The sequence below is a fragment of the Dendropsophus ebraccatus genome, chromosome 2 (genome assembly GCF_027789765.1).
Source record: "Dendropsophus ebraccatus isolate aDenEbr1 chromosome 2, aDenEbr1.pat, whole genome shotgun sequence".
NCBI classification, from domain to species: Eukaryota; Metazoa; Chordata; class Amphibia; order Anura; family Hylidae; genus Dendropsophus; species Dendropsophus ebraccatus.
This window is the reverse complement of record NC_091455.1, coordinates 14,937,751-14,954,212: the sequence shown is the minus strand read 5'-3', so window position 1 is coordinate 14,954,212 and position 16,462 is coordinate 14,937,751. Positions and strand designations below refer to the sequence as shown.

General features: G+C 43.6%; 1 protein-coding gene across 3 annotated transcripts in view; it reads right to left on the bottom strand.

Moving 5' to 3' along the window:
* The window catches only part of ZFAT (zinc finger and AT-hook domain containing), a 117,531-nt gene that overhangs the window by 56,271 nt on the left and 44,798 nt on the right, over positions 1-16,462 (bottom strand). For all 3 annotated transcript variants that reach the window (XM_069957068.1, XM_069957066.1, XM_069957067.1), the window contains exon 9: positions 1,923-2,010. In XM_069957068.1, coding sequence (XP_069813169.1) covers positions 1,923-2,010 — 88 coding nt within the window. The remainder of the gene's footprint in view (positions 1-1,922; positions 2,011-16,462) is intronic.

Genomic DNA, 16,462 nt, shown 5'->3' with positions numbered 1-16,462 from the left:
GGGTCCCACGCGCTCCAGCTTTAGAGCGGCCTGTCTGAGCTGACAGGCTGCTCAGCCAATCACTGATTGCAGCTGTCCCGGCCTGTGATTGGCTGAGCGGCCTGTCAGCTCAGACAAGCCGCTCTGAAGCTGGAGTTCGCGGGACCCGGGGAGAAGCATAGCGCAAGAGGAGCCCCGCAGCATGGATAGGTAATGTATTCTTGTTTGCATATTGTTGCATATTACGCATAGAGGAGCGCGGTCGGCGCCCAAAAATAATAGATCCAAACCTATATCAAGATCAGACACTGACAATGATCATCGGCTGATTATTGTTATTATTACACAGAATGATAATCGTCCGGATAGGGCCAATTCGGCTAATTATCGTTCCGTGTAATAGTACCCTAAGACTAAATGTTATTAGAGGAGAAAGGGACGCAAACAATGCGATCAGCTTCACCGGGATGAGTGTATAAGGGAACAACCCCAGAGGAAAGAGCAAAGCTGCATGAAACCCTACTTCATTTGTATAGTAGAGCGGCCTTATATTCAATAAGTTTTATAGAAATTTTATCTATGTGCACCTATGTGTATGATGTTCCGTGCATAGCAGCATAAGAGAGGTTGGATCGTAATGGTATTGTGTGATTTCTATGTGCACACTCAGCCTCATCCTATAGAACAGAACAGACTGTATTTGAACTACAGACAAGACAGGCTGCAAATTTTACTCTTCTTTTCAGAATCTCCAGTAATTCATCCACAATGCAGGGATGCCATGGCCGGAAGCCCCATCCGCACCTCCTGCGGTGAGATTACAGCCCATTGTGCAGGTTACTTCAATATCCTGTATTCTTTGGCTACGTCTACTGAAGAACACGGGCCGCTCCAGGCCAATGTCAGCTCTCATTCCCGTCACTTATCGTCGGCAGCTTTCAAATCGATATTCAAATTATTTTTTTTTGTTATATTCTTTTTGGACAATGTCTAAAAATGCTGTAAAACTACCAGCATCGGTCCACAGTGTCCATAGAGATGGAAGAAAAGCAAGATATAGCGGTATAATATATCAGAACAGAAAAAAAGAGAAATATTAAAAATACATAAAATGCCTGCTTAGGATGCATTCACACTGCACCGTTCCGTGACCCGGCCGGTCTAAGAAAAGATCATCCCGGCCGGTACTGCAGTACTAGCTGGATGATCTTTAGCATCCATGTGCGCCCGCATCAGAACTCCCCACATCACACTATGGAGCGTGCAGCCGGAGCCGCTCGCTTCACAGTTTGCACTGACAGGGTTTTCTGCGGCCACTATTCAATGAATAGCGGCCGCAGAAAACTGACATGTCACATATTTTCGTATTAATCACGGCCGTTGTTGCAATTGGCAACAACAGCCGTAGTTTTACAAAACTATACGTAGTGTGAACATAGTCTATGTATTATGTGTTCTTCTTAACTGGTGGGCCCCAGGCATTGGGTCCATACTTTAACCTACTACCCTTCACCTTAAGAGTCGCTACCTGAGACTGGGTCTTCCTCTTGGTTATGTTAATGTGGATTTGAACGTTCTGGACCTGGGACTCTTCATTATAATCTATGCTTTACGATGTGACCTTCTTCCTGGTTTTACAAGGTATGACGCCTGTTGTTGTAACTGTTGTTTTTTTTTTTTTTTTTTAAACTGCCTAAATAAAACCTTTAAAAAAAATGAAAACTGCAAGATTTTATATTTAAAAAAAATATATAGATAAAAATTTGAAAACAAGGGCCCACCTACTGAGCGGTATGGGAAAGAGACGTGCAAACATTACAGAGACCAACAGAGGGAAGAGGATCACAGGAAGTCTGCAGGTTACCTTATTGGCTTTATTACATCTAATACACAGACACTTGTCTAAGGGATTGTGCTTTTTATTATAGGATCTTGTTACTTACGGGGATGATTCGCTTTTATGTGAGATTTTATAAGACGATCGTCTGAGAAGGACTTCTCGCAGGCCGGGCAGGAATACGTCTTTTTGTCCTGCAGGAGAATTAAAGCACACTATCAATAGACGTAGAGAATAATTGTGACTTATGGGCCTGGAACGGCAGGGTATCGATCAGCCAATAACGTGATTGATGAAGCGCACCGTTTTAGTGCTGGGATCGGGGGTTTCTGCTGGCAAAAAAAGATTTTTTGTTTCTTTAGTGACACAAAAAAATCCATTTGAAGCAATAGCTGTCGCTTGGGGATTACAAAGTCTAGTCTGAGTATACGGTGCTGAGAAATATACATAAAAAAGGCCGAATATATATTCTACACATCCAACCTAGTTCACCTACCAAAACTTAAAGGGACATTCCCATCTCCATAAATTTATCTAAACATTAGGTAATTATAAGTTAGGAACTCGTAATATCGTCACTGTAGTATCGCCACTCGGGCGGGTAAACGTCACTTTATTTAAATTAAAATGCAGGCACATTCGGGTGTGCCCATGCTCCAATAAGCCACAGAGAACAATGTAAACTACAGCTGGGATCCGTACCTTACATTGTGTGTACAGGCTATGTTTTGCGGCCGCTATTTCCTGAATAGCAGAGAACCACAGCTGTAGTGTATACAGTGTGTATATATAGTGTGTATACACTATGGCTGTGATTCTATACAATCTAATGTAATGCCGCAGTGGCATTAAACAACTGCAGTGTTTGCAGTCTGCAACCCCGTCCTGCACTACCAGGCAGAGAAGACACTGGTTATTATTATTAACTATGGGGACTAAAAGTGGAGAACAAATCCTGTACGGTTATAATGTAGAGGTGCAGTGCAGGTACATACAGTATAGTATTCATCTCTATGTGCTCTGGCCACACCCACTGCTTGTTATGTCATCATGTCACATATGAGGATGATGTCACAATAGAACCTGGTTGTGGCAATAAAACCAAGCTGCACTCTGACAGCAGTGTTAGTCCAGGCTAACTTTTCTTGGAGTTGGAGGGTTGGAGAGTGTCTGAGGATGAAGAGGAACAGATTTCGCCAGGCTATTCAGGTCACTGTGACCCAACCACCAAACCCCGCCCCATCCTACCCTGCCCCACCACCACACCCTGCCCCATCCTACCCTGCCCCACTACCACACCCTGCCCCATCCTACCCTGCCCCATCCTACCCTGCCCCACCACCAAACCCTGCCCCTCCTACCCTGCCCAACCACCAAACCCCGCCCCATCCTACCCTGTCCCACCACCACACCCCGCCCCATCCTACCCTGCCCCACTACCACACCCTGCCCCACCACCACACCCTGCCCCACCACCAAAACCAGCTCGTATCCTCAAGACGACATATAAGAGAAAATGCGAGCCCATGGAGGTTGGAGGATGCCAATTTCCCGACAATGTAGAGATGGTGGAAGAGGAGAAAGCTTTCTTTTTTTTTAATTCTTTATTCTTTTTAGTTTAGCAATTTTTACAATATTTAAAAAGAAAACAGAGATAAGATTGCCATAACATCTTCATACATCATACAAAAAATACAGACTTTTTTTTTTTTCCTCTTACCCCCCATTCCTAACCACCCTCCCACCCCAGACGCTGGTCAACCCGGAAAGGAATATAAAAAGGAAATGGAAAAGGAAAAGAGAGAAAAAAAATTATAATTTTCCCAAATAATATAACTATACACATACTTATAATCCCTCTTCTCAAGCCCAATCTTTCCACATCCTAGTTAACCTTCCACCTCCCAAACTCTCCTTCCCTGCCCCGGAAGCTTCCAGACTCTTGATTTTACTAACCTGATTAATCCATTCCCGTTTAGTGGGCCCTGCAGAGTTTAACCAGTTCCTTAATATTATTAATCTCGCTTGAAAAAGAACAACATTAATAAGGGCTTTATACTTCCTTATCGCACTGTTCTCTCCCAAATATAGCACCTTCAAAGTTTAGGGGCTCACTTATCACTCCCCTTCCTTGGAGTTCCTCCATAACCTCCGACCAGAACTTCCCGATTACCTGACATGACCAAAACATATGTCTCAGCCCGGCATCTTCCATATTACACCGTGGACAAACTGAATCTTCTCTAAGTCCTATACGTTTCATTAACACAGGTGTATAATAGGACCGATGTAGGATTTTAAACTGTGTTAGTTGATACTCCGGATTAGATGATACTTTAGATATACTGCCCACAATGTTCCCCCAAGTCCCGTCTAACAGTGTCCCTATTTCCCTTTCCCACTGGCTCCTAAACCCGCACAGTGCGTGTCTATATTTTTGCTTCACCAGAATTTTATAGATTTTAGAGATACAGTGCCTACTTATATCTATACACCTCAACTGTTCAATGCCTTCACTAAAGACTACCCTAAACAGCTCTTTATCCTGGGTTTTAGTGAAGGCATTTTTCAGCTGGAGATATCTAAATCTATGCCCCCAATGTTTTTCATTACCCAAATCACCTTCACCTTTAAGAGCCCCATCCTTAAAAAAATCTGCTACTTTAAATGTATGGGGTTTTTTCCAAAAACTTTGTGTAGGAATTTTAACAAACTCTTCAAAAACATTGTTGTCCCATAATTCCGTGAATTCCAAACTACCCCTTACCTTACAAATTCTTTTTATCTCTTCTTTTTTTTTTTTTAGCTAAGCGATCCCCAAACCAATCCTTCCCCTGACTGTTTACTTGTATCCCCCCCCCGACTGACATTGTGTAAATATATCTTTATCTTGCTTAACCAAGCCTTGATGCCTTAAAAAAGTGAAATTCTTACTATCTAATAAAAAAGCTAATTGAGAACTCAAGTAGTATAATTTAAAGTGCGGTAAATTCAGTCCACCTTCATTTATAACAGGACAGAAATGGGAATATTTTAATCTGGCTCTCTTTCTCCCCCAGATTAGCCCATTAAGAGCCACCTCCAAGACACGAAACCATTTGTCTTTAATCCAGACCGGAGAGGCTGATAAATAGAAGTTAATAGAGATATAGAGAGATGGGTAATTTTTCCCATATCTTAGCTTTGCCTTTAATTTTATTTAAGGCCTTCTTCAAATTACATTCTATAAACCTACGGGGGTCCACTGTAATAGCAATCCCTAGATAGTCTAGTTCCTGTTCTGGCCTAAGAATGTTCAGTCCCTCTATGGATGTGCTCAGGTTCCCATCTAATGGGAGAACTGACGACTTGGTCCAGTTTATCTCCAAACCCATGGGTCCACCAACATTACAAAAAATCCCTCCACGATAACTATTATACTTTCCCTGGGGTCGGAGACAAAGAGAAGCAAGTCATTAGCGTACAGAAATATTTTCTCATCTTTACCTCTAACCCTTGATATCTAGCCTTGATATCTGCAACACTTACGCAACCATTCTGCCAAGGGTTCTATATAAAAACAAAATAGGGTAGGGGAGAGAGGGCACCCTTGTCTTGTGCCTCTATTATTTTTGAAGGAGGGGGACAAGACCCCATTAACACTGACTTTGCCTGCAGATTTTTATACATTAATTGTATCATCATGCGGACCAAGCCCTCACCAACACCAAAACCCTGCAAAGCCTTCCACAGATACGACCATTCGACACGATCAAAGGCCTTGGTGGCATCAAATGCAACCAAAGCCCTATCGTCTCCTAGAAGCTCCTCGAAAGCTTTCTACAAGTCACCTGTCTGCGGTGGAGGATATGGAGGTGGACTGAAGGCTGCAGATGGAGGATCTGCCTACATACAACATCTATTGGGACTCATCTAGAGGTAAGAGCCTGACAGTGGCAACCCTCTAATCTCTGACTGTTCTACAACTGTGCAAAAGACAAAATGTTTATTTTCTCACTGATTTCTTTGCAGTTTCCCAATAACCTCTATAACATCTGAGGCTCCTGAGGACTCATCCAGAGAGGAGACCATCTATAACATCTGAGGCTCCTGAAGACTCAGCCAGAGAGGAGACCATCTATAAGATCTGAGGCTCCTGAAGACTCAGCCAGAGAGGAGAACATCTATAAGATCTGATGCTCCTGAAGACTCAGCCAGAGAGGAGACCATCTATAACATCTGAGGCTCCTAAAGAATCCAACAGAGAGGAGACCATCTATAACGTCTAAGGCTCCTGAAGACTCATCTAGAGAGAAGACCATCTATAAACACAAGTGTCAAACTCAGGCCCTCCAGCTGTTGCAAAACTACAATTCCCATCATGCCTGGACAGCCAAAGCCAAAGGCGCGCAAGCTCTCCCATTCAAACAGATAGAAGGCAGGATTCGGTGCCGATTCCGTAGTGTGAACGAGCCCTAACAGCTGAGACTCTCATGAAGACTCATCCAGAGAGACGAACCCAGTTTAGCAGACCATCAGTAGCCGACCACTCACCCTCACAAAACATTTGCAATTTACTCATTTATTAATAAATATACATATATATTTTAATCCCAAATTTTCATTTTTTTTTTATCTTTTATGTTTCTCCCACATAACACTGTCTTTTTTTTTTCCTGAAAAAAAAAAAAACAAAAAAAAAACAATATAAGGCTAGGGCTTATTTTGGGGGTAGGTGTTATTGTCCACACAGTATGCCCCTACACTGTAGCTCCACTCTACATGGTGGTTAGCCGCCATACTGTATGTACCACTGCTGTTAGGTTTCTATAATAAAAGCTTCTCTGCAGTTTGGCCCTCATACTGTGTGTGTGTGTGTATGTGTGTGTGTGTGTGTGTGTGTGTGTCGCAATGAGTGTCGCAAAACAGAGCTCATATGGGTCTGTAGGTGGAAAAATACAAGTGCTATTGACCTCTAAACACAAGGAGGAAAAAACTGAAGTGCAAAATTAAAATTGGCTGACATGAAAGGGTTAAAGCCAAGAGCTCCCATGCTGGGATGTTCCAACCAAATACTCCCGAGGAATGGGATCAGTTATAGACATTGAATAAGGCCAAGACCGGGTCACTGTTGAAAAATACAGCTGTGTACACAGTAGCGATGCACCAAAGTATCGATACTATTGATATTCCGGGCCAAAAAAACGGTTCGGTACCAGGATTTCCTGATATTCAAAACTTTATGTTAAGCTGCATAATAGTGCAAGCTTCACAAAGTATAGCACAGAGAACACGTCCGGCGGCTAGCTGAGCGCCAGCCAGGTTTTCTGTGCCACACCCCGCGCACTGTCCACTCCCGGCGGCGCCAAATTCAAATAGTGTAGATGCTCCGGTTACACCCGACAGCGGCATTTAACGCCTCCAGAGCCGCTCCATATACAGCAGGGGTCTGCTGCATATGGAGCAGACCCTACTGCTAATGACTGCAGCCTGCCATCCCACAGACGGCAGTTATTTAACCACTGCACCCTGCGCTCTCCAGTTACCTTTTTGTGTCTTACAGCTCCCACCATATCTTCTTGTACATTTGTTGTAGTGCACAAGAAGGTATGCTGGGAGTTGTAGTGCACAAGACGGTATGCTGGGAGTTGTAGTGCACAAGAAGGTATGCTGGGAATTGTAGTGCACAAGAAGATATGCTGGGAGTTGTAGTGCACAAGAAGGTATGCTAGGAGTTGTAGTGCACAAGAAGGTATGCTGGGAGTTGTAGTGCACAAAAAGGTATGCTGGGAGTTGCAGTTGTGCAGTAGCAGTCTCCCAACACAACTCCCAGCATATCTCCTTATGCACTACAACTCCCAGCATACCTCCTTGTGCACAAGGAAGTATGCAGGGAGTTGTAGTGCACAACAAGGTATGGTGGACCACGTTATGTGTCAGTTAAAATTTATTTTTTTTTTATAATGGAAGTTAATGGAAAAAAACGGATGCACACAGTTGCATCCATTTTTTTGCAAAAAAACGAACTGCAAAAAACGTACTGTAAACCCAGCCTAACCCATACTCACACAGTAGGTTAGGCTGGGGTAACACTGCGTTTTTGTAGTCCGTTTAATGTATACCTTTTACTGGAAAAAAAAAACGGATGCAACTGTGTGCAATCTGTTTGTTTCCGGTTTTCCATTGACTTTAATAATATTAATAATAATAAATGAATTAAAAAAAAACAAATAAAAAAAAAAAACGAATAAATTATATATATATAGTGTAAACACAAAAACGTGTTGACCACATTTGCGTGTACGTTAAAAGCTACCATTTAGAAAACGTATACGTTAAATGGACAGCAAATCCGCAGTGTGAACCTGGCCTTATCTGCCTCTGGTGTAACAGTCATTTTCCAGGGACACATTCACTTGCAGTCAGTCTGTTTTCTGAGACTTCATTTTCATTTACATTTTTTAAATAAGAAAACCAACGCGACTCCAATCTTGCGCCAAGGGCCAGAACTGCTATCAGAAATTAAAAAATTTGACTCTCGCTCTTCCGCCTCCACTCTTCACATGAGATAAGACGCCTTCTACAACAGGGAAAGGGATTCTAGGCAAACTGATCTGCAACCGTGCTTATGTCTAAGAAAAAAACTCCTGTGAGTGAAAGAGTATATAGCCCCTATATTACACAGGGTGACTAGAGGAGCAAACGAGTTCCCCACTCGCCACCGCCACTAATACACGCAGTGGCAGAGAGCGGGTGAGTACAGGGGGGGCTGCCCGGGTGATCACTAGATCGTCTTGGCAGCCCATAGGGGATAACATGTTGATAGACAAAAAACTGCAACAATCAGCTGACATCGTTCATTCAATACGGCTGATAATCGTTCCGTGTAATAGGGCCTTAAATTTCTACTAGGGATGGTCCAAACCTGTTTGGGTTCGAACCCGAACTCTCTGCAATGAGAGGGTGGATACAGCGGGAGGACCGCCTGGAAAACTGGGATACAGCCATAGCCATAGGCTAAATTCGGACCATCCCTAGATTCGGACCATCCCTAATACCTACATACGGAGAGTAAGGACAGGCAGAAAGTGACTGGTACACCCCAATAAAAACCAAAAAGAAAGGGTGAGCAGAATCATAGCTGAACAAGGAGATGAGGGCAGGGATGAGTTGGTCACACTACAAGGGAACAAATCATGAGTAGACCAAAGCAGTCAAGAGTTTTCATTATCCAGTTAAAGGGGTACTCCAGAAAAATGTTTTCAAATCAACTGGTGCAATAAAAATTATACACAATTTAATTTAAAACCTCAAGTTTTCTCTTTTAAATCAACTGGTGTCAGAAAGTTATATAGATTTGTAACTTACTATTTCAAGTCTCCAAGTACTTATCAGCTGCTGTATATCCTGCAGGAAGTGATTCTTTTTAGTCTGACACAGTGCTCTCTGCTGCCACCTCTGTCCATGTCAGGAACTGTCCAGAGCAGGAGCAAATCCTTATAGAAAACCTCTCCTGCTCTGGACAGTGTCAAACTGGAGAGAATACACCACTTCCTGCAGGACAGGAAGCAGCTGATAAGTACTGGAAATTTTAAAATTGAGGTAAATTACAAATCTCTACAACTACCTGACACCAGTTTATTAAGGAAAAAACTTTTCCCCCCTCCGGAGTACCCGTTTAATGAGGTTGCCCCTAGACAAGCAGTTAGCACCAACAAGGAGCCCCTTAAAGAAGGGCTGAACAAATATTGAGTGAAGAATCACACAGATGGGTTACAACTACAGATAAACGAGCTGGGCCAAGGTTCGTGGTCATATGAACCCGAGCCATTGGCATTTGAATCCCGCTGTCTTCCCGTTCTGTGGGGGAGGTGGAGATAGCCAGAGTCCTGCCTGGAAAACAGGAATACAGCCTATGACTTAGGATTTTAGGATTCCTGTTTTCAAGGAGGGACTAGGGCTGTCCCTACCTTCCCTACGTAACGGGAAGACAGCGGGATTCAAATGACAATGGTTCGCGTTCATATGAACACGAACCTCGGCCCACTTCGCTTATCTCTAGTTACAACATGGACCATTGGCCGATTCCCTGTTTATAACCAATACGTTACAAAATTTAGAAAGTAGTAGAAAAAAAAAAAAAGATTTTCTTTTATGCTAATACTAAACCGCCTTCCTCTGAACGTGTGTATGGTAATGGAGATTTGTCACATCACATCGGAGTTTAAAAACAAACAAAAAGCGTCCTCCTAAGTTACTGAAAGTGAAAGCTCCATTGGCGCAGTCGCCTCCTCCTCTTCGGAACGTATTCCGAATATCGAGAAAGCTGTCGCCCTGCACAATCTGCTTCAAAGAACATTAATCAATGGAGAGAGGATCCTTCCAGGTAAAACACTTTACATCAAAGCCTTTTTGGAGAGAAGCGCGATCCTCCGCTGCCCCATGCATAATCTTTATAGAGAAAAAAAAAACGCAACTTCCTTTGGCTAACATAAAAGGTGCCAGCATGTGGCGGAGCTTTTCATGTGGTGGCCTGAACAAGTCCGCGAGCAACCCGCCCTCTATGGATCGGGCTCGGACCAGCACAGCGGGGTGTACATGACTCCGGAGTTAGCACGTTTCCTTCTGACCAGCCATATTAACCACGTCTTACAGGGAATAATTCACCGCGAAATCCAATCGGCCTGAAACAAACCGATCTTTTTTTTTTTTTCACGCAGCAAAATCAATGTTATTTTCCAACGTGGTGTGGACTGCATACGAGAGAGTGTGTGGAGGAGATGCGGAGAGCTGACATTTCCCTGGAGGGTTGGTGTAGAATAATACCGCGGCTCTTATAAAGGCTTCGCAGACAACAGATGCATTGTATGTACAGGGCCGAGGAGGACGATCTGTATGCTAACCTCTTTCTCTACACAATGTAAAGATGACACGGAGCGTTCAAAAGATGCGGTTACTCATGCGCTTAGAGGCAATAACAATACTGTACAAGGCGATCAGAGTAATACTTCACATTAACGCCAATGGTGCAGCAACCGTTCTTGGAATATATGGAGAACACATTTTCAGAAAGGTGTTTTACTAAATGTCCCCTCCAACCACGCTTCTTTACAGACAGCAGATTTTTACACTAACTATTATATAACTGCTCCTATGTACAGGGGTTTCGGATGCACTCCAAGCTGTGGGAGATTACATGTACCCTGGGCTGTCGAACAACCCCGCCCATGTAGGTCCCCCATAGTAGATGGCCCCCGACGTAGGTCCCCCATAGTAGATGGCTTCCAATGTAGTTCCCCCTATAGTAGATGGCCCCTGATGTAAGTCCCCCTATAACAGATAGCTTCCGATGTGGATCCCCCATAGTAGATAGCCCCCAATGTAGGTCCTCTATAGAAGAAAGCCCCCGATGTAGGTCCCCTATAGGCCCCTCTGTTGCTGCACTTCTGCAGGCACTTTTCTCCCCGATTCTCTCCAGCACAGGCAGTGTATGTTATATTCCCTATCTGTACTGGAAATCCTGGCTGCCTGTCAGAAAGCCACGACTTCCGATGGAGGCAGCGTCTGTAACACAAGCTGCCTGTGTTGGGAGAGAGAACAGGGGACAGCAGTCTCGGGAGACCTGCAGCAATGGGGAAACTTATGGGGAAGTTTGCTTTTGTTTTTATTAAACTCACTCAGGATGGGCCTGAGGCTGCACATCACTCCAGGACCCTCCGGTGGGTCCCCAAGTAATGTGCAGCTGCAGTGAGCTAGCTGTGGGCGGTTCATACGGATGCTCAGGGCTAACGGGGGGCCCATGACCACCCACATTATGATTCACTACTGGTTCCAAGATGCCGTCATATTGACTGTCTGTTCCAAAATACAGGTAAAAAAGTATTTATTGAGCACGGAAGAACCACACTTTGCATGGTCGAAGTAGATCTCGTTTATTCCAAGATGGCAAGCAGGATATAAATCCAAGGGTATATCCTACATCTGTAGTTCTTCAGCAAAGGCTCCTGTCATTATTTCACTGGCTATGATACAAAAAAAGAGTTACTCGTGTAAGCTTTAAGGAATGTAAACAATGTACGTGTTTTAGAAAGTCAAAGCCATCTTGTAATGGCTTCACAAAATATCATGACATCCTCAACAGTCCCCCTTTGAAGCAATTTCCAAAAGAGGCTGACCTTTAACCCTAGGCCAAAAAGCTAGCAATCTGTTTCACAGTGCGTTTTAAGGGTCACCACTTTGGAGGCAACCCATCTACAGCAGATATGCTACCGCTTACACAAAGGAAAGTCGAAAGTCAGATTCTAGTCTATCCCTGCCTAATATGGAAGGTATGGTTCACTGGCTTCAGGCTTTTGGATTCTTCTTAATCATCTGAGAAGGGGAAATCAGTATGCATAGTTGGAGATGCTTCTTTAACAGCTTTGGTGAGAATCCTCTTGGCACACAGTACTACACAGCATGCGACTAAGGCAAGCATAATAAGTATACAGAGTATGGCAATACCATCAATGAGGCTCCACGGGCTCTTCTTTTGCATATTCATGTTTTCCAGGGAGCAATTCTCCTAGGATTTTACTGCTTTGAGCGATTTAACCGGCAGCGTTATCGTTTGGCTGGTATCCCTGAGATCAGCGATCTGTTTCTCTTTTGTAAATGATGTGGGTACAGATAGTACTGGCTCCCTGTAAGTGATGTGGGTACAGATAGTAAATGTTCAGGGCTTGAACATAGCAAATGTTCAGGGCCATCTTAGGGCCTTATTCCACCGGACGATTATCGTTCAGATTATCGTTAAATCGTTCGAAACTAAACGACAATCGTTCGGTTGAAATGCAGTAAACGATTAACAACCGAACGAGAAATCGTTGATCGCTTTATAAGACCTGGACCTATTTTTATCGTTGCTTGTTCGCAAAATGTTCGCATATCGTTCGCATTGAATGAGACGTTGTTCGGTCGTTCACAGTAGATACGAACGCAATAGCGAAGAAATAGCGGAGTAAAAACGATTACAAATACGATCATAAGTAACGATTATCGTTCCATGGAAATGAGTGAACGCTTTCAGGTCTTTCGCAATAGCGGCCGTTTGAGATTGTTAATGATTATGCAAATGATAATCGTCCGGTGGAATAGGGCCCTTAAGGCCCTATTCCACCAACAGATCTGACAACAGATTATCTGCCAAAGATTTGAAGCCAAACCCAGGAGTGGATTTGAAAAGAGGAGAAATCCAGTCTTTCCTTTATGACCTGTTGTCTGTTTATAGTCTGTTCCTGGATTTGGCTTCAAATCTTTGGCAGATAATCTGTTGTCAGATCTGTTGGTGGAATAGGGCCTTTATTCTGCCAGGCCATGATTGAGGTGTGTCCCAGTTGTTCAGTAATCCCTCTGATAGTATCTCTGTTGAAAAAGTTGACAAATCTCTTTTGGCCAAAGAGGGCAGGGTCAGTGTCTATGGCTGTACCCATGTTTTCCAGGACTCCCTAGGACTGCATCCAACGTCTTTAGCCACAGGTATTTAAATGTTAAACAAGTGGACTCCAGCATGCTCAAGTTGCGCTTAGCTCTAGTCAACATCTGAGACCCCAGATCATTAGATATGGCTGGAGATGTGTGCAGAAATGGACATAGTCTTAGGGTGGTATTACACGAAGCGATTTTTTTCAATTAACGATTAACGATAAACGATCTCCAACGATCGCAATAGCGGTTGCCTAATAATCGTTCGTTTTACTACACGGAAAGATTATCGGTTGAATTGGAGCAACAAAGTTCAAGAACACTCCCCTTTCAATTTGCGAATGAACAGGGAACGGCTAACGACATCTTATTCAAACGAACGATGTGCGAACGATGTGTAAAAGACAAACGATAAAAATAGATCCAAAACCTATTAAACGACCAACGACCAATCGTTCGTCGTTTAATCGTTGTCTACTATTACACTTAAAGATAATCGTTCAAATACAACCGATTGAACGATTATTCGAACGATAATCGCTTCGTGTAATACCAACCTTACAATGGACACTTAGATCGAGTGGGAAGCTCGGTCAGTAAGTGAGGAAGTAGCTGGCTTTTTCTTCTAGTTTTTGAAGAGCCTACCGTCTCCAGGAGACCTTGTTGTTGGCCTTCTGCTCTTTTATTCAACCACAATGAGCAGAGCCTCTTCATATTATTTCCAGTCATTGTCTTGTCATTTGTTCTTCAAGGTTAAAAAAAAAAAAAAAAAAAAAAAAATCCATCATGATTCGGTCAAGGATCCACTAGTTGGGTTTCCCTTGCCATCAAGGATGTCCTCAAAAACGTCTTCAATAACAGCAGAGAAGCCGATATTTATGCCTCTAGAGCCTGGACAGGTCTCATCTTCCGATGCATCAAAATTCATCACTCTGTAGATGCACCGGAGAGCAGAAAAGCTTATATTCATGCAAATATTGTTACGCTAGCTCCTTCTACATGACCGATTCGTGCGGCGGTGTGTCATCTAGTGATACATCCTCCGTGTTTTATTTACCGGACCCCCCGGCGAGTCTACAATGAAAAGCCATTTCAGAACCTTTCCGTAGGAATAATGTAGGGGAAGCTCTGCCTCAGACACAGAGCAGCACGTTGACAATTTTATGCACCTATTCCGACGCCGTACGGCTCAGCTACAATCTAACAGTGGGGAAGCTGAATAATTGCATGCACTAAAAGTTTTATCTGCACCTATAAATATATATCAGTGTACATGGCACTTCCCATAGAAAACACACCTGGGTTTGTAGCCGACATCATTACTGATGGCAATGCTCCTTTCCTACGGCACATTGAGACCTTGACCCCGAGCGTTAATGGGACGGAAGGGCGACTGATTTGTCACAAACACGGGTGAATGAGGACTTCATTAGAAAGAACTGCTCTACTTGAGGCCTATGGCTTCTGCCTATAGAATCCCCCGCTGTCTTTTTTAAATCGCTTGGTTCCAATCGTGTGCATGGGGCTTAATTAAAAGCCTGACATCGACTTTCACAGTCACACCTATTGATTACCGTGACCGCAGATAGAACAGCAAACGCATAATAGATAGGGCTTGGAGCTTACCAAGAGATAGGACCGCTGTGAAAGAGCTGATGGGGCTGAAATGACCTGGAGGCCTAAGGCTGGAGAGCTTTCTAAAGTTTCTTGGTTTTCTGGAAATATCCAGCACTTTCACACTCTGAAGTGTGGGGACCACTTTGCATTACCAGTATTGTTACAGTTAACTTGGTTACGCAAGTCCCGTGTCCCCATCCGGATACATACCCTAAATTATATAGGTACAGATAGTGCTACCTCCTTGTCTTTTTCTGTAAATATTCTAGAAAAGGATAGTACTGACTCCATGTACATGATGTGGGTACAGATAGTAGCGGCTCCCTGTAAATGTAGGTACAGATAGTACAGTCTCCCTGTAAATGATGTGGGTACAGAAAGTACTGACTCCCTGTAAATGATGTGAGTACAGGTAGGTACTGTCTCCCTGTAAATGATGTGGGTACAGAAAGTACTGGCTCCCTGTAAATGATGTGGGTACAGATAGTACTGGCACCCTGTAAATGTTGTGGGTACAGATAGTACTGGCTCCCTGTAAATGATGTGAGTACAGATAGTACTGACTCCCTGTAAATGATGTGAGTACAGAAAGTACTGGCTCCCTGTAAATGATGTGGGTACAGATAGTACTGACCCCCTGTAAATGATGTGGGTGCAGATAGTACTGGCTCCCTGTAAATGATGTGGGTACAGATAGTACCGGCTCCCTGTAAATGATGTGGGTACAGATAGTACTGGCTCCCTGTAAATGATGTGGGTACAGATAGTACTGGCTCCCTGTAAATGATGTGAGTACAGGTAGGTACTGTCTCCCTGTAAATGATGTGGATACAGAAAGTACTGGCTCCCTGTAAATGATGTGGATACAGAAAGTACTGACTCCCTGTAAATGATGTGGGTACAGGTAGGTACTGTCTCCCTGTAAATGATGTGAGTACAGATATTACTGACTCCCTGTAAATTATGTGGGTACAGATAGTACTGTCTCCCTGTAAATGATGTGGGTACAGATAGTACTGTCTCCCTGTAAATGATGTGGGTACAGATAGTACTGGCACCCTGTAAATGATGTGGGTACAGATAGTACTGACTCCCTGTAAATGATGTGGGTACAGATAGAACTGGCTCCCTGTAAATGTTGTGGGTACAGATAGTACTGGCACCCTGTAAATGATGTGGGTACAGATAGTACTGGCTCCCTGTAAATGATGTGGGTACAGATAGTACTGGCACCCTGTAAATGATGTGGGTACAGATAGTACTGGCTCCCTGTAAATGATGTGAGTACAGATAGTACTGTCTCCCTGTAAATGATGTGAGTACAGATAGTACTGTCTCCCTGTAAATGATGTGAGTACAGATAGTACTGACTCCCTGTAAATGATGTGCAAAAGAAGAGCCCATGGAGCCTCATTTAAGAGTCTCGAAACACTGGACTAGCCAGATATCCCTCCGGGAAGGACCCGGCCAAGGGATGGCTCCTGTAAGGAAACCACCAAAACCACCATATTAAGTTGCCCCATAAGTCAATGTAATGACAAGGGAAAAACCAAGGCCAGGTATCTGTCCACAGACAGCTGTTTCGGT